This window comes from Chelmon rostratus, chromosome 13 (assembly GCF_017976325.1).
Source record: "Chelmon rostratus isolate fCheRos1 chromosome 13, fCheRos1.pri, whole genome shotgun sequence".
Taxonomy (NCBI): Eukaryota; Metazoa; Chordata; class Actinopteri; order Chaetodontiformes; family Chaetodontidae; genus Chelmon; species Chelmon rostratus.
Genome location: NC_055670.1, coordinates 26,798,440 through 26,816,887, shown reverse-complemented (window position 1 = coordinate 26,816,887; position 18,448 = coordinate 26,798,440). Strand labels below are relative to the sequence as shown.

Genomic DNA, 18,448 nt, shown 5'->3' with positions numbered 1-18,448 from the left:
AGTGATTTAATAGGTCAGGCTGTACCATTACAGATTCCCTCCACAAAAAGATAAAAATATATGTATTAAATGTTAGATGCAAACATGCTTCATGTCAGAGTCGAACTGTTGGACACAAGCTGTCTCCTCCTTCACTGTGACATGGAGGCTTCAGGTGTCCACATCACACGAAACTGACTCATAGACTCGATGCTGCACCAGAATCGGCTGCCGGTCTTTTTCCATCTGACACCTTTTGACTTCTCAGCTTCCTGCAGACATCCGTCTTTAGAGTAAAGAGCACAGAACTTGTGTCTCAGACGTGGTCTCGAGTTGGAAAGTTGTGTTGGTGACATAAGCTGCGGGGTTCCTGTCCAAATGCTGAGTGTCAAACCAGACCAAGAGGCTCCAGACACGTTAGCAGCTGTGTGATGATGATGATATGCTGATGTGATGTGTAACACCCTGTTCACCAGCTTACTTTAGCTTGTTAGCACGCTAGCTCACTATGAAGACAAACATAAAGTCAGGGCAACGCTGGGTCTCAGGTGTCCCTGTAGTTTTGGTTGTACCTTTGGTTGTGGTTTTGTGGCAGAGCCCCAGGATGGTGTCCAGCCCTGGTTCATCACCAAACCCAAACCGGTGAGCAGTGTTGTGGGTCAGCACGTTCTCCTGTCCTGTGCCGTTGCCGGAGACCCGTTTCCCCAGTACATCTGGACCAGGGCCGACCTGAGCCGGTCTCTGGCCTCTGGAGGAGACTACGAACTGCTGCAGAAAGAGGACGTCGTCTCACTGCTGATCCGGTCAGATTCACATTACCAGAAGACGGGTTCAGACATTTCTAGACCTTTAGATCCTGACCCAAAAACTAAATCCTAACTCTTCCTCTTCTTTTCTTCCTCTTCTTCATCACCAGGAGAGTTAAAAAGCATCACGCTGGAGACTACCTGATCACCCTGAGGTGAGAGACCAACACACATGTTCATTTATATGTTGACCCTCGCTCCATCCTCGCTGTGAACCACTGAGCCTTTCAATCATGATGCTATCACCTGTTACCAATCAACCTGTTTACCTGTGGAATGATCCAAACAGGTGTTTTTGGAGCGTTCCACATCTTTCCCAGTCTTTAGCTGCTCCTGTCTCAACGTGTTTGAAACGTGTTGCTGCATCAGATCCAGAATCAGCAGATATTTACAGAAACCACTGAAGCTGATGAGCTCAGACAGTAAATATATTGACTTTGTGCTGATTCCAGGTCAGTTTCTGTCAGAGAGGATCAGGTGATCACTTCCTGTTCTGTTTGACGCAGCTGTTCTGCAGTTCTGTATTTACTGTAAGTTGTCGTCAGCATGAACTGAAAAAATAAAAAGCAGCAGATGTTTTGTGGAGAGCTACAAGATAAAATAATCCTCTGTGATATACAGTATGCAGATGAAGTCCGGATTAAACTCCACCCCTCCCCCATCCATACCCCATCCATCCACCTCTCTACATGCTGTAGTCCTCCATCATTCAGATTCATTTAGTATTAATTGATTATTATTTATCAGAAGGCATAAATCTATAATTCATCCAGAATCATAGCAGTATAGTACAGTATGTATATGTGTATACACACACACACACACATATATTTTACGGATGCATATAGATAGATATATATATATGTGTGTGTGTGTGTGTGTGTATATACATATATGTATATATGTATACTCACATTGTCCTATATATAAATATATATGCATACACACACACACACACATATATGTGTACAGATATAAGTACATATACACATGTATGTAGAATGTCATGGTTGGGTTTGAAGGGCTCAGGTGTTGGAGCGAGGTTCAACACTGTCTTATCTGAGCTTGTACTGCAGCAGTATTTGTGAGTAGTATCTAGTACTGCTGTGAAGTACAGAGTACATGTAGATCATCAAAACCTGAACCTGTCTCTGTCTGTGGGTCAGGAACAATGTGGGGGAGTGCAGTGCTGTGGCCTGTCTGTCTGTCACTGATGGAGAGACAGACATCAGGAGAGGACAAGCAGGAGAGGACAACAGGTGAGACGGCAAACTTGATCTTGATCTTATTCATGCTGTCCATTTCCAGAGTTTCCATCCCCCTGTTTCCACTTTCATCCATCATCCACTCATCTGCCTGTCTCTCTGCCTGTCTGTCTGTCTGTCTGTCTGTCTGCCTGTCTGTCTGTCTGTCTGTCTGTCTGTCTGCCTGTCTCTCTGTCTGTCTGTCTGCCTGTCTCTCTGTCTGTCTGTCTGTCTGCCTGTCTCTCTGCCTGTCTGTCTGCCTGTCTGTCTGTCTGCCTGTCTGTCTGTCTGCCCGCCTGTCTGCCCGCCTGTCTGCCTGCCTGTCTCTCTGTCTGTCTGTCTGCCTGTCTCTCTGTCTGTCTGTCTCTCTGCCTGTCTCTCTCTCTGTCTGTCTGTCTGTCTGCCTGCCTGTCTCTCTGTCTCTCTGTCTCTCTGTCTGTCTCTCTGCCTGTCTCTCTGTCTCTCTGTCTGTCTGTCTCTCTGCCTGTCTCTCTGCCTGTCTCTCTGTCTGTCTGTCTCTCTGCCTGTCTCTCTGTCTCTCTGTCTGTCTGTCCTATATCCAGTGATTCCCTAAAGCTTCTCTAATCCTTCCGTATCAACCAAACCAATCAGAGCCAGTATTTCCTCTCTCTCCCAGCTGGATGCCATGTTTACACTCTCATCTGAATGTGTGTGTGTGTGTGTGTGTGTGTGTGTGTGTGTGTGTGTGTGTGTTGGAGGAAGATGGTGGACGTGACAAAGTGATGAAGAGTTTTGTTGCAGAAGTTTGATGAAAAGCAAAGTTTTCAACTGTAAAATAATCTGCGACAAACTCAGTGAAAGAAAAAACAGAAGAAACAGAAGTGAAGTAAAAGAGAGAGGAGAGAACCCTGTTTACATCTGTGTGTGTGTGTGTGTGTCTGTGTGTGTGTCTGTGTGTCTGTGTGTGTCTGTGTGTGTGTCTGTGTGTCTGTGTGTGTCTGTGTGTGTGTGTGTGTGTCTGTGTGTCTGTGTGTGTGTGTGTGTCTGTGTGTGTGTGTGTGTGTCTGTGTGTCTGTGTGTGTGTGTCTGTGTGTGTGTGTCTGTGTGTGTGTGTGTGTGTGTGTGTGTGTCTGTGTGTCTGTGTGTGTGTGTCTGTGTGTGTGTGTGTGTGTGTGTGTGTGTGTGTCTGTGTGTGTGTGTGTGTGTGTGTGTGTCTGTGTGTGTGTCTGTGTGTGTGTGTGTGTGTGTGTGTGTGTCTGTGTGTGTGTGTGTCTGTCTGTGTGTGTGTGTGTGTGTGTGTGTGTTCAGGCTGTTCTGGGTGTATGTCCATATAAGGGCAGTGGAGTCACTTGTGATGTAACATGGTCATTTTGAGTCGAGGTCCTCTTCCTCCCCTCTCTCTCTCTCTCTCTCTCTCTCTCTCTCTCTCCCTCCCTCTCTCTCTCTCTGCCCCCCCCCCCCCCCCATGTGTAGGAGGGCGGAGCCTCTGGTTCAAGGGGGCTTTAACCCGGCTCTGTTTATTCTGTCCCCCCCTCTCTCTCTTTCACTCCATCTGTCTCTGTGCTCGTTCGTCCAGCCCTGCACCAGGAGGAAGAGGAGGAGGAGCAGCCGGGGGCACCGCAGCACTGAGAGGAGTTCCCAAACGAGGAGGAGGAGGAGGCGCGGAGCAGAGAAGTAGCAACAGTGTTGGTATCAGTCGGCAGTGGCAGGAGGCCAGCCAGGAGCAGAAGGAGACCCAGCAGCTCCTGCACCTGCACAAGGAGGAGAAGGAGAAGGAGGAGGGCGACCGGGACTCTCCTGCCGCCGCCGCCGCAGCTGCTGTTCCTCGAGGCCTCCTTAAACGCTGCGTGGACACCAGGGAGCGCAGCGAAGAGGAGCTGCGACAGAGGGAGGCGCAGCAGCTCGACTTCCGCTCCCTCTTGGGACGCCGAGCAGTCAACACTAAAAGCAACCAGGAAGAGGAGCCGAGGGAGGCCGGCCTCGCCACCGCCGCCACCGAGCACCGCCACCACCACCAGATGGATTTTAAGTCCAATCTCAAGGGCGTCAAAACCAAGACGGAGGAGGACCGCAAGGGGAACTCGGCCCAGCAGGTTGACTTCCGAGCTGTGTTGGGGAAGAAGGGCGCCGCCGGCAACAAAACTGCCGACGCGCCCGGAAAGAACGCCGCCGACTTCCGCTCCGTCCTCGCCAACAAGAAGAAGCCCGGGAGCCCGGAGAAGAACGGGGAGAGCGAGAAGACAGCGGTGAACAACTGCGTGGACGGAGGGATTATTGAGAAGAAGAGCGGCGGAGGGAAGGCGCCGGAGTTTGTGGAGAAGCTGAACGATGTGACGGTGCTGGACGGGCAGCGGCTCCGGCTGCAGTGTCGCCTCGCTGCCTCCGACCCCGCCGCTGTCACCGTCACCTGGGTGCTGGACGGGAAGGTCATCAAGCCGTCCAAGTTCATCATCCTCGCCAACGAAGGTCAGAGGTCACACACAGAGAAACGGTAGAACAAATAAAGTTGTGGGAGTTTGAAGTTTGGACGGAGCGGTGTCAGTGCAGGAAAGATGGAGACAGCAGACGGAGCCGAGACGTTTGGTGTCGAACCAACTGTCGACGGAGCTCAGAGGATTCAGACTCTATTAATAGAAAGCAAATCTGAAACAATAGAAAGAGCGAGAGGCAGGATGTGATGTGTGACAGCGCCCACAGACTATTGTTGGCATTTCATACGGGACCAGATCGCTTACACAGACACACGCTGGTCTCATTAGACTTGTGAGGACCAGCACTGATTCATCAGTCCGTCCTCACGGTTCTGTCTCTTCTTCGTCGTTGTGTCAGTTAACAGGACACTCCACCAGCTTATTCAGCCAAACATCACTTTCATTGTTGAGGATTTTTTCTTCATTTATTTAGTAATTAATTAAGCTCTTTAAAATATTAGAAAGTAGTGAAAGATGTCCAAGATGATGTCTTCAGCTGTGTTTTGTGTCCAACCAGCAGTTCAGAAACACTCGTTAACCCTCTGTATTAGTCACTAACATCATATCATAAACAGACGTGAAATAATGCTTCATTAGACTCATTAGACATTTTAATTAACGCTCAGTATTCGTTAACAGTCATCAGAAGACTTAAAACGTTCCAGCTGTGTGTCTCTGTGGTATCGTGACCATTAACCATTAATTATAACTCACTACACGTGATCAGTAAAGGTACGTTCTGAACTGTTGGTTGAACATTTGAAGACCTTGATGTCACAGTGATGTCACAGTGATGTCACGTGATGTCACGTGATGTCACAGTGATGTCACGTGATGTCACAGTGATGTCGCAGTGAATTCACAGTGATGTCACGTGATGTCACGGTGATGTCACGTGATGTCACGTGATGTCACGGTGATGTCACGGTGATGTCACAGTGAATTCACGGTGATGTCACAGTGATGTCACAGTGATGTCATGGTGATGTCACAGTGAATTCACAGTGATGTCACGTGATGTCACGTGATGTCACGTGATGTCACGGTGATGTCACAGTGAATTCACAGTGATGTCACAGTGATGTCATGGTGATGTCACAGTGAATTCACTGTGATGTCACAGTGATGTCATCAGACTACAGCTGTCTAACAAACAGTCTGTGTTACAAACTGGAGGTGAGTTTGAAAGACTGACTGTTGACCGGGCAAAGAGGCTCCAATGAACGACACTATCCGGTGCATTATGGGAAATTCTGACAGACAGGGACACTGAAAGTGATCTACGGTAACGTTAGTAATTCAGCACCATCAATAACCACATGTAGACCACCTGCAGTAGACCCTCCCGTCCAGTTGGGGGTCAGTGTGTGTATTCATTAGCTTGCCTTCGATCGCACATGCATGACCCGGTTGTTTGGCTAGCTTTAGCCGTGGCAGCTACGTAGCCGAGCTATCACAAAGAGTCCGTGACCACTCTGGGTTTTTCTGAGACCGCATCAGATCCCATTTAAACTTGTTACAGAGTATTTCTCAACAACTGTGTCTGAAAATATGTTTCTTTAATAATAAGTCAAAACCACAGAGGCCTTAAAAACTGAAGTCACACAGCCAATCACAGAGCTTCACACACCTCAGCATGTGAAACACTGGTTTGTTGTTCTGATTCTGGATCAGTTTGATCACTTCACTGCTGGTTTCACACCTCTGGCTGTCTTCGTCCATCATTCATTGCACCTGCAGCTAAGGCTCATGGGTAATGTAGTATTTAGAGCTGACAGACAGGCTGGGTGTCAGAAACAAAGTGGAGATCATTCAGAGAGGAGAGCGGTGATCTGAGTCATTCATGCTGTTCAAAGGAGTGCAGATATGACTGAGTACTACATTGTTCAAACAGATTGTAGTTTCATGGAGGAGAGTCCGAGTGAAGACCTCGTGGAGTCGAGTTTATCATCTGCACATGAAACATGTTCAGGACACACCAGAGGCTTACACGATGCTACGCTAGCTGAGCAGCATTAGCTTCAGCGATAAAAAGGTCTGTTAGTGGCAGTTTCACCAGACCATCTGTAACGAGTTGGTACACAAACTGTTTGACCTGATGGACTCTAGGTGTGTTTATGCACAGATTTACAGCTCACACACACACACACACACACACACACACATACGTATAAAAGACATTTTGTGGGAGTTCACTTCCACCTGATTTGGTTTAGCTGAAACAGTTAAAGTGGGTTTGTTATCTGGTTGTTTATGTGTTGTCCACCTCGTGGACGCCGTCCTCACACTGAGACTCTCAGTCTGGATGTCACAGAGGAGACGTTTTCTTTCTTTAACAGAGCAAAATGTCCTCACAAAGCAGGGTAAACACACACACACACACACACAGAGTGCTGGATCAGGGGCTGTCCTGCAGACTGAACAAACAGGAGGGGGATTACACACACACACACACACAGGGAATCCTCAGGCAGTGTCCTCATTGGCTCAGAAATACAACACACATGTATGTACAGATTTAGCAGCAGGTCTTTAGATCACATGACATCACTGTGTGTGTGTGTGTGTGTGTGTGTGTGCGTGCGTGTGTGTGTCTTTACCCTGCTTTGTGAGGCTCATGTTAAAGGTCAGAGGTCAGAGACGTCCTCAGACAGCTGAGTCACACAGTCCTGAACACGAGCTGTCTTCGTTGTTATTTAACTTTCCTCTGGAGGTTTGGGCAGGTACTGCAGGTCCCGCAGCCCTCTACTCGATTTACTCGATTACAATCATGGGGTCCTACGTGGTGAGCAGTACTTCATCCTCACCATGAGCATCACATTAACACACACACACACACACACACACACACACAGTGTCCTGCAGGTGTCCAGTTTTACAAACACACCTGCGAGCTCAGCATCACTTCTTCTAGAATATGAAGCATCGCTGCAGATTAAACCAGCCGACAGGATATAAAGTAGTTCAAACATCCACATTAATGCAGCAGGAATATTAATCCACAAACATCAGAGATGATGAGAAACACTGACAGGAACATTTACTGATACACCAACACTCTGAGTACTTTAACTACGTTCTGCTGATAATACGTACTTTTACTTTAATTAGATTTTGAATGCAGGACCTTCACTTGTAGTTTTCACAGTGTGGTGACAGTACTTTTACTTCAGCCCTGCTGATGGTGTCTCACAGCGTGTTGTGTTGTCTTATGGTGTGTTGTCTTGTGTTGTCTCACATTTTCTTGTCTTGTCTTGTCTCACGCTGTCCTGTCTCACAGTGTGTTGTCTCCTCTTGTCCTGTCTCACGGCCTGTTGTCCTGTCTCACGCTGTCCTGTCTCACGCTGTCCTGTCTCACGGCCTGTCGTTGTGTTGTGTTGCAGGCGGCCTGTGCTCTCTGACCATAGACAAAGCTCTGCCGGAGGACGAGGGACAGTATAAATGCCGAGCGGAGAACCCGGCGGGGAAGGCTGAATGTTCCTGTATGGTTCTAGTCGACGGTAAGAACTTTTTCATCCAGAAATGTTGAAATGTTGCTGTCAAACCTTCAACAGCACATTTATGAATTGATTTCATCTTCAGCTCAGTTTGTCCCTTTGTGTCAAATGTTTGTTAAATTCAGACGAAGGACAAAGCGGTCGGTCGGTCGGCTGGTCGGTCGGTCGGTCGGCTGGTCGGTCGGTCGGTCGGTCGGTCGGTCGGTAAACTCACCTGTATATCTGGATTCCTCCTTCGTCATCATGGGAGAATCTCAGAAAACTCTGTGAAGACATGTGGCTCGTCAAATGTTCTTGCTGTGAATGGACATGTAAACACACTAAGTATCCATCAGATTAGAGCCTGACCCCCCCCGTCTGCTTGGAGTTTCCTGTAATTGGAATAAATCAACACAAACAGTCCGTATTTATCAAACATCCCAGAATTAGTTTCCTTTCAACAAGCATGAAGCTCCATCCAGGCCTGAATCAAACAGTTCATGGTCTGACTTTTCATTCAGATCCAACAAGATAAGATAAGATAAGATAAGATAAAACTTTATTTATCAAGGTGCTGGAGCAGCAGACTGAGAGTCATCATTCAAACTACACGGTTTATGAAAACCATGTAAACCATCAATCAAACGTGTTTTACTGGACAGAGTTCTGCTTACAGGTTCTATACGGAACATGATCCTGACCTGTAGGGTCATGTCATGTATGAAGTTACCATCAACATGCAGAACCAATATTTTCACATTTTTATAGAAGCGATTTTGCATTCATTCTGCAGGTTTCTGCAGGGTTTCTGCTTGTTTCCTGGGGGTTTTGCTGGGTTGCTGCTGGTTTCTGCAGGTTTTTTGCTGATTTCTGCAGGGTTTCTGTAGGGTTTCCACAGGGTTTCTGCAGGGTTTTTACAGGGTTTCTGCAGGGTTTTTACAGGGTTTCTGCAGGGTTTTTACAGGGTTTCTGCAGGGTTTTTGCTGATTTCTGCAGGGTTTCTGTAGGGTTTCCACAGGGTTTCTGCAGGGTTTTTACAGGGTTTCTGCAGGGTTTTTACAGGGTTTCTGCAGGGTTTTTACAGGGTTTCTGCAGGGTTTTTGCTGGTTTCTGCAGGGTTTTTACTGGGTTTCTGCAGGGTTTTTACAGGGTTTCTGCAGGGTTTTTGCTGGTTTCTGCAGGGTTTTTACTGGGTTTCTGCAGGGTTTTTACAGGGTTTCTGCAGGGTTTTTACTGGGTTTCTGCAGGTTTTTTGCTGGGTTTTGGCAGGGTTTTTACTGGGTTTTGGCAGTGTTTTTACTGGGTTTTGGCAGTGTTTTTACTGGGTTTTGGCAGGGTTTTTACTGGGTTTTGGCAGGGTTTTTACTGGGTTTTGGCAGGGTTTCTGCTGGTTCCTGCAGTTTTTTTCTGCAGTTTTGCTGGGTTTCATAGTTGTTATTTTACTGCAGCCTAATTTCAAAATGTTTTTTAAGCTGCAGTGGACGACTCGATGGGAAACAAAGATATAATAGCTGAAAAGCTCATCTACAAACACTATAGATGTTGGTTGTGTATTTCTTTAACTGCTCTATTTTCCAGCTGGAATTACTCTTACCATGAAATTAGAATGAAATTACTAATATTCTACAATACATTAACATCTTATGAACATTATGCTATATTAACATCATGTATTTTATTTAATGCTATAATATACTAATTGTGAGCTGTTACATCAATAGAAATCTAAAAAAAGGTTTTGTTATGTTTTCTCTTCATTTTTCCTCTTTCATATTCAGTTTATTGTGTCTTCGCTATTTGAAATTTTCTTTTTATATATCTACTAGAAGATATTTGTGTGGTAAATAACGAATAATCGAGTGTTAAACAGTGTTTCAGAATAAAAAATATTGTCTTTAATTCTGGTCTGGTTTTCCATTTAGTAAATTTAATGTAATATTGAGCCATTGATCTTCCTTCAGGTCAACTATACAACTTTTTCTGTTTTCCTGCTACAAGATTTTAGTTGTGTATCTGTGTGTCATCATTATTTGTGCAGCTTTTATTTCCTCAGCTTTATTTCAAACAGTCCAATCAGAGAGAGACGATCATTCTGTGAGAAGTCTCCTGTTTACAGCAACTGTTGATCCAAACTTAACGCTTCAATTTGTTCTCGAACTAAAACCAAGAAAAATGATTCACATTAGATTAGATTATTATCTCCATTTCTATTTATTACATTTGGACATTGGAGGAAATACAGTTAACATCAAGTATCAGACAAACATCTGCACCGGAACGTGCACACCAAGAACACTGTGTACACACTCTGGTTTTATTCATAGTTCATGATGCCCATTCATGATCAACAAAGTGAAGCAGGCCATGTAAATTTATTTTAAACTGTCTCTGTCTGTCTCTCTGTCTTTGTCTGTCTCTCTGTCTGTCCTGTCTGTCTCTCTGTCTGTCTCTCTGTCTGTCCTGTCTGTCTCTCTGTCTGTCTCTCTGTCTGTCTGTCTGTCCTACAGACCCAGCAGAAAACTCTCCGGCTGACAAGAAGTCCAAGAAGGCGACTCCGACCTCAGAGAGTGAGTTTCCAAAATATGCAGCAGCCTCTTTCCTTTTGTCCCAATATGGAGCTGCAGGCTGAGATCACTGGTTCCCACACACACACACACACACACACACACACACACACACACACACACACACTGGGTTGCTGGTTTCTATTTTAAAGCATCTCTGTGTACCATTGAAATCATCACTGTCACATTATTTCTCCCACCTCGATAACAGTAGAAAGCTCTACTCTCCTCTCCACGTTAAGACTACGTTTCCCATCAGCCCCGGCATGTCTGTTTCAGAAAGCAACAGACACTGTTCAGCTCGCAGCCTCTCAGGCTGCTTACAGGCTGCCTGCAGACACTGTTCAGGGCTGAGATGATGTAATTAAATATATCATAAATCTGCGGTTGTACTGCACTGTGTCGCGCTCGGCTGTGCTCTGCGTCATTTGTTACTGCGTCCTCTGGGTGTCGAGGGTCGTAGCTGCAGGTTTATTGTGAGAATCTGGTGCTTAGTTAAGTAGCTAACACCTAGTCCACGGTCATTTAAACTGAAAACACTTCTGCTGTCCTGATCATCTCATCAGCTCGGCTCTGCTCTCTACCGTCCTCCATTTTTATCGAGCTGAGTTTACTGACCGGTCGTCAGGCCTGCGATGGGTCAATCTGATGGTGAATTTTAAGAGCGCCCTCTGCTGGACAGACAAATACTGCTAACAGTGATTGGTCATTACAGTGAGAATATTTAGCATGTTGGAAAGACGACAGCGTGTGTTTGACAGGAGACGACTGTTCTGTGTGTGTGTGTGTGTGTGTGTGTGTGTGTGGGGCCGTGGATTGTGGTCTTACATGCACTCTGGTGTCCTGGTTGTGAGTCCAGGTCTGGATGAACGGACGACTTGTCCTGTTTCACAGTGTTTGGTTTGGACACACAGATCTGGAAGGAGTCTGTTGGACGTGTAGAGAGCAGGGTGTTCTGGGGATGTGGGATGGAGGGTGGACATGGAAAGACAGTGAATGGTCGAGATTCAAAGAAACAAAACATCTTTTCATTCATCCTTCACTCTTCTGATCTTTGAACAACAACCTGCAGCTTCAAATGAGAAACACGTGAAAGACAGACAGAAATATACTGAAGAGTTCACAGCTAAGTCACAGAACAGAAGGTTTGAAGCCACATCCTGTTCCATCCTGCAGCAGACACAGAGAGTCCTCTGCAGACTGGAACCAGCAGATCTGAGCTGACAGCGCAGAGGAATGACTGCAGGGGGGTGATGGGGCTATAAAACGCTTCAGAGCTCTTCGTGATTCCTCTCCCACACTTCCATTTAAGGCCTGGTTTCCCTGACTCTCCCTCCTCTCTCAGACTTTGTTGTACTTCACACCACAGCTTAAACCTCTGAAACTGTTCGGTGGAGCAGCTCCTCTTCGTCCTGCAGCTCCTCTTCGTCGTGCAGCAGGAAAACCCTGCAAACTGTTAGAAATAAATAACCTCTTTCTCATGCAGTTTGACTGCAGACAGAAAGGTTTGAATGATGAGTTCAGCTCTGGACTGATCTAAAACTGGTCTTCTGTTTGGCTGCAGGTGGTTCTTGTTCTGGAGTTCTGGTTGGTGACAGCAGGACCAGCTCTTTGAGGCAGATATCTGATAATATATCCACTGATAACTCGGTCACATGACATTAAAACATGTCAAGAGGCTCCTTCACTTCTAACTGACCGGTGGGAGTCTCAGGTAGCGTCAAAGACCCACCCAGCTCTCATGTGAGTCCTGGGGGTCACATGAGCCACAGTGTTAATGGTCAATGGGAGGGTCCTGGTGTGATCACAACAGTGATCAGGGTCACATGAGTTCTGGTGTGAATGGCTGTTGAGCTGCCTGGGAAGGGGTCTGAGGACAGCATTGCGGTGCCGTAGTCCACCCCCCGGTTCAGAGATGGTCTTTCCAGTTTGACATGGGGGCTTCTTTCACTCCTCTCTCACCATCTGTCCTCTCTGGCCAAAATATGACATTATTGTCCTCGAGTGAGAGTCCTTCAGATGTAGGTGGACTGCTGAGTCTTGACCTGGGGTGTTGGCTCTCCTGTGTTCTGCCATGTGCTGTGTAGTCTGTGCATGTTCTGCCTCGGGGTGTCACTGGGCCTGAAGTGCTCAGGGATGTGGTATTTGCTGGTATATACTCCTGCGGTGTAAGGTGAGCTGATGTTGTTCTGTTTGTTGGTGGTGAAAGAGCAAACATTGATCTGCCTGTGAAGGTGATGATGTTGCACCGCGCAATCCAGAAAGGCCAGATCGTTTCCTTTAACACCCCCCCGACGAGGCAACAGGTTGAGACTTCAACAGCCAACACAGAATGAGTCATCTCAGGATTAATCCAATCAAAAACACCAGGAAGTCAGAGGCTGACCGTCACAATAAGAGCCTCTGATTCTTATTAGTGCAGCATTTTCAAAAACTTTCACCTTTTAAAGGATGAGCCTGGTTATATTTTATATTTTATATGTGTGTGATTGGGTCTGGAGGTCAGAGACAAAGTCAATAAAACTCAAACAGCTCAGTCTGACCCTTAACACTTGAGAAAAATAAACACATTTGATCCAGAGATACAAGAGTGAGAAACTTTCCCCATCAACCTTTTTCATATCTGGATTTCTGTTGAGGTCAAAGGTCATGAACAGTGACAGAATAAGTAGCTTCAGCTGCAGCTTCACTGAAGAGAGGAGGTGACGCTGATGATCATGATGAAGATGAAGTGTGTGTGTGACAGAGTTAAAGTGTGACAGACCATCACCATTCATTACAGCAGCAGCCTGTCGGGGGGGTGAACACACACATGGCTCTGGATGTGAGGAGCAGACCTGACATATAAATATGCATTATGAATATACAGACAGGTTATAGTGTCTGTTGTCAGGGACACAAAATGTCAGGTTGTGTTTATGTCTGCATTCACCTCTGATGTAATCAGTGTCTGCACCAATCAGTGACCAGATCCAGTAACACGTTAAAGGTCAGAGTTCAGTGTGACTGTCTGTTGTTGTGTCTGTATCGTATTGTTTACAACACTCGTGGCTCATAGCAACCACTGATGTAACCAGATCATGCTTTGGCTTGAAGGACAAGGTCACTGTGAGGTTGCCAAGCAACCAGCAAAGAGCAGGAAATCACTGTTTCCAGCCAACAAATAGTCCGACACACAACCATTTAGTTTTTACACTGTGGTTTCTGTGCCGATCAAACCAACAAGCTAGAACATGTTCATCAGTGAGCTGTAGAAGAGCCAGTAATTACCTTTGGATCGAGCTAGGCTAGCAGTTTCCCCCCGTTTCCAGTCATTATGCTAAGATAAACTAACCACCTCCTGACTCCAGCTCTGTATTAAGACATAAAAGTATTTTCAAAATGTTGAACTATTCCTTGAACAATGGCCGCCTGTCAGAGTTTATTAGAATGTATTTATTTTTGTCCAGTCTTCGTGCTAAGCTAAGCTAACAGCTGCTGGCTGTGGCTTTATCTTTTCCATACTGACAGGAGAGTGTTATCAATCTGAACGTGTAGAGCTCTTTGTTTAGTAAACTAGCTACTTCACAGAGCTTCCTCTTCAGTAAGCTAGCAGCTGCCATTTCCTGGCTTCTAGCATGCTAACGGCTAGCTCACCAGCTACAGTGGTTAGCCAACTAGTTCGGTCACTGTAACAACTGTAGACTGCAACTAATGATTCTTTTCATTCTGGATCAATCTGCTGATTGTTTCCTCTGATTTATTTCTCTTCCTGTCACTCAGTAATCACTAATCACTAACCAGTAATCAATACTCACTAACCAGTAATCAATAATCAGTCTGTGCCAACTCAAACTCTGGATGTCTCAAATAAATACATGAATATCAACATTACTTCACAGTTCAGCACGTTCTATCTAAGTCTGTGTGCGTCAAAGTACTGAAGAACAGCAGTGAAGTAAGTAAAGCACATTTAACAACATCTGTAGATTCTCCTGTTCTCCTGTTCCACTGTTCTCCTGTTCTATCTGTTCTATCTGTTCTCCTGTTCTTCTTCTGCAGATCAGAACAAACACAAACCTCCAGGAACTATTTTTAGAATGACCATATATGGCTGTCAGAGACAGTCACATTCTTCCTCTGAGCCATGAAGAAGCAAAACATATGTGTGTGTGTGTGTGTGTGTGTTTGTGTGTGTGTGCGTGTGTGTTTGCGTGTGTGTGTGTGTCTATTCTTTTAAAACCCGTCAAACTTAAACAGCTTCTAACATGGTTTGAATCAGTGCTTCACTGTTGTTGTTTCTCTCATGAATGCAGCTCAACATGAATATTAACCATCTCACCTGAAGGTGGCGCTGTTCTGCAGCTCGAGGTCTTCTTCAGCAGAGTTTGAAGGAAAAGTGTCCGCTGGGTTTCTGAATCAGACACTGACAGGATTGATCTCTCGAGACTTTGTGTCCTCACTGGACTCAAATCTGACTCATTTGACAGATATGATCCATTGCAAAAACACTGGTTACCCTGGTAACCCCTGTCACCGTGACGTCACAGGTTTCTGCTGTGTTTGTGTTTCAGGTGAAGCCAGAATAAAGAAGCCGACCGCTAAGACTCCACCCAAACAAGGTGACACACACTTGTTCGTGCACACAGTGCAAGTTTACATCGACTGGTGATTATCGATCATTGATTATTGATTATTGATGCATGCGTGTGCAGCTCTGCCTCCTCAGATCCTGCAGTTCCCAGAGGACATGAAGATCCTGGCGGGGGAGAAGGTGGAGATCCTCTGCAAGTTCTCTGGAGCCCCGCCCATCAACTGCACCTGGCTGAAGTTCAGGAAACCAGTGAGACACACACACACACACACACACACACACACACACACACACACGCTGAGGCCGTGGTCAGTGGTTATTCATCAGCAGGTGTTTCATGCTGTGATTGGCTGAAATGTCAGTTTGTACTTTTTGAGCTGAAGTGAAGAAGTGATTGGTGGTGTGTGGTTATGACTCACTGGAGCTGCAGTGCATGCTGGGAGATTCATGAGGCTCACTGAGCTGCTCAGCATCAGCTGATCTGTTGAGTCATCATGTGAATTTATTCAGTAAACTGGGAAAAAAAAACACGTGGAGGTAAATTCTTAGATCACATGAGGAGGTATAACTCCAACAAATAACCCGTCACTGCTTTCAGCTGGCAACATGCCTGTCTGCCTGTCTCTGCCTGTCTCTGTCTCTGTCTGACTCTGTGTCTCTATGTGACTCTGTCTGTCTGTCTGTCTCTCTGTCCATCTGTCTGTCTGTGTCTATGTCTCTCTGTCTGAAACATATCAGCAGCTGTTGGATCATTGTGATAAATGTGGTTCAGATGTTCATGTTCCCCTCAGGATGAACTCCAATAATTTTATTGATCCTCTGACTGTTCATGTGGCGCCACCATCAGGTCAACATGTTAATGTGTCCAACAGTACAGTTGATGAGTAAAAACCTGCAGAACTGTTGACATTCAGACTCAGCTGGACTTTATGTTCAATGCTAATTAGCAATCTATCTGCTAAACATTAGCATGTTAGCATTATCACTGTAGGCATATAAGCATGCTAATGTTAGCATTTAGCTGTTTCTCAGTACAGCCTCACAGAGCTGCCAGCTAACTGCAGACTGTCAGTCTGGTTGAATCCATCTTTAAATCATGGTCTCTGTGGTCTGATCAGGTCTCTGAGGTCTGATCAGGTCTCTGGGGTCTGATCAGGTCTCTGAGGTCTGATCAGGTCTCTGGGGTCTGATCAGGTCTCTGAGGTCTGATCAGGTCTCTGGGGTCTGATCAGGTCTCTGAGGTCTGATCAGGTCTGCTTGTTAAAGACTTTGTGATTTTAATAATGTGATGTTAAAAGCTGTGGAGCTCTTTCTGTTTGAACCGAAGCAGTCTTATATTGTGTCTTATGCATTGTGTGTGTGTGTGTGTGTGTTTGTGTGTGTGTGTGTGTGTGTGTGTGTGTGACTGTGTGTGTGTGTGCGTGGTCAGATCCAGGAGGGCTCAGCTGATATTTCCATAGAAAGCTCTGACAGCAGCAGTAAACTCACCATCTCCAGCGGGCAGCAGGAACACTGCGGCTGCTACACCATCGAGCTGAGGAACAGCTTTGGCCTCCGTCAGGCCGCGCTCAACCTCACCATCGTCGGTAAGAAACATCGGGAACGCCCGGCCTCGCACGTGATCGTCCACGAGCCAAACGACACGGCGCGCGCAGACAGAGGAAGAAGAATAAAGATGTTTATGTGTGTCCTCAGTCTGTATATGACAGGTGTAACAGGATAATAACAGCCAGACGCTGATGATGTGTCGGCGGACTGAGCTCAGACCCACAGCTGCAGCCTCCTGCCTTTTATGGCAACGCCGTGTGTGTGTGCGTGTGTGTGTTATAAACAAGTATAAACACACGCACCATAACGCAGCTCGGGCAGCATTTTTCTGTCCGAACCTGAGCAGAGTTCATTTGTTGTTACCATGGTTACCTCTTTACCTGATGTGTGCTACAGGTAGATTGTTTTGAGACACACACACACACACACACAGTCTGTCTCTGTCCGTGTGACCTCAGGTGACCTTTTGACCAGCTGATATTTCTGGTCACATGATCATGATCAGTCTCTCGTGTTAGCATGCTGATGTTAGCATTTAGCTACAGCCTCACAGCCATTGGCTGAGCTCACAAAGGCGTTATTCTGTGCTGCACAGGCGCTAACGTGGAGGAGGTTCATGTAGAGGATCAGTGTTTCCACAGTAATGTGAACATGCTTTAGATAGCTCAGCTCTCTAAAGACTCTAAGCTTTTTACAAACAAACGTGAGAAGACAAAGAGTTTCAGATGTATAATGGTTCAGGTCTTTCTGCGTTTAAAGGTTAAATGTGTAAAGATTTGATGTAAATATGTGGTTTTTATCTGCTCTTAGTGTTGAATTTTAACTCCTGCAAACATCACATGAGGAGGAACCCCGCAGAACCCTGGTCAGATTGTGGTTGTAATGACCGCTGTAGCCTCTAGGGGTCAGAAATGTCCTTTGTGTACCTGAATAGCATGAAGTCCCTCCCTTCCTCAGATAAACCCGACCCTCCAGCGAAGGTCCCTGCAGCCTCAGACATCCGCCGGGCCAGTCTGACTCTGTCATGGTACGGTCCGACGTACGATGGAGGCAGCGCTGTGCAGTCCTACAACCTGGAGCTCTGGGACTCTGTGGACCAGCAGTGGAAACACCTGGTGTCCTGCAACAGCACCTCCTACAACGTACAGGTGATAGTTATTAAGCAGCCCAGAAACTACAGATGGAAACGTCTCCGAAATCTTTTGTCCGAAGTAAGCAAGATGTCTTCAAACTAAGAAATGAAGGTTTAAATGTAAAGCTTTTGTCCTTCTCTAGAACCTTCTTCCAGACCGTCAGTACAAGTTTCGTGTCCGGGCAGAAAACATTTATGGGGTCGGAGAGCCGAGTGCTGAATCTGAACCCGTTACTGTTGGACTGGTGGATGGTGAGCACAATAAAACTTCTGTCTTACTTAACCTCCTTCATCCCGGGTTGGACATGAGGCAGAGTTCTGATCCAGCTCAGTTTCAGTGGTCCAGGTTTTCTTTTGTGTGGAGGGTCCATTCAGAACTAAACCAGAACTATGTCAACTAAACTGAACTAAACGTTACAATGGAGTTAACAGCAGAGCTGGAGTAATGTGACGGAGCTAAACCGACTAACTGAACTAACCCTGCTGCTGTTTGGTTGATCTGACAGAGAACCAGGAGGCCGAGGCAGAGGAGGAGGATGAAGGTACAAAGCTCAGACTTCCTGTTTACATTCACTGACCTGAGCTGGTCTTCTGTTTACTGCATCAGCTGATAATGACAGAACATGACACAAGACGACACGTCATCATATGAGAGGATACTTGCTCTGAACCAGTGACCTCTGACCTCTGTGTT

General features: G+C 46.1%; 1 protein-coding gene across 3 annotated transcripts in view; it reads left to right on the top strand.

Moving 5' to 3' along the window:
• Positions 1-18,448, top strand: part of mylka (myosin, light chain kinase a) — a 56,483-nt gene that overhangs the window by 27,681 nt on the left and 10,354 nt on the right. For all 3 annotated transcript variants that reach the window (XM_041951447.1, XM_041951446.1, XM_041951445.1), the window contains 12 exons: positions 575-782; positions 896-940; positions 1,952-2,044; positions 3,567-4,456; positions 7,845-7,961; positions 10,445-10,504; positions 15,055-15,102; positions 15,196-15,323; positions 16,504-16,660; positions 17,580-17,770; positions 17,898-18,006; positions 18,261-18,296. In XM_041951447.1, the coding sequence (XP_041807381.1) occupies positions 575-782; positions 896-940; positions 1,952-2,044; positions 3,567-4,456; positions 7,845-7,961; positions 10,445-10,504; positions 15,055-15,102; positions 15,196-15,323; positions 16,504-16,660; positions 17,580-17,770; positions 17,898-18,006; positions 18,261-18,296 (2,082 nt within the window). The remainder of the gene's footprint in view (positions 1-574; positions 783-895; positions 941-1,951; positions 2,045-3,566; positions 4,457-7,844; positions 7,962-10,444; positions 10,505-15,054; positions 15,103-15,195; positions 15,324-16,503; positions 16,661-17,579; positions 17,771-17,897; positions 18,007-18,260; positions 18,297-18,448) is intronic.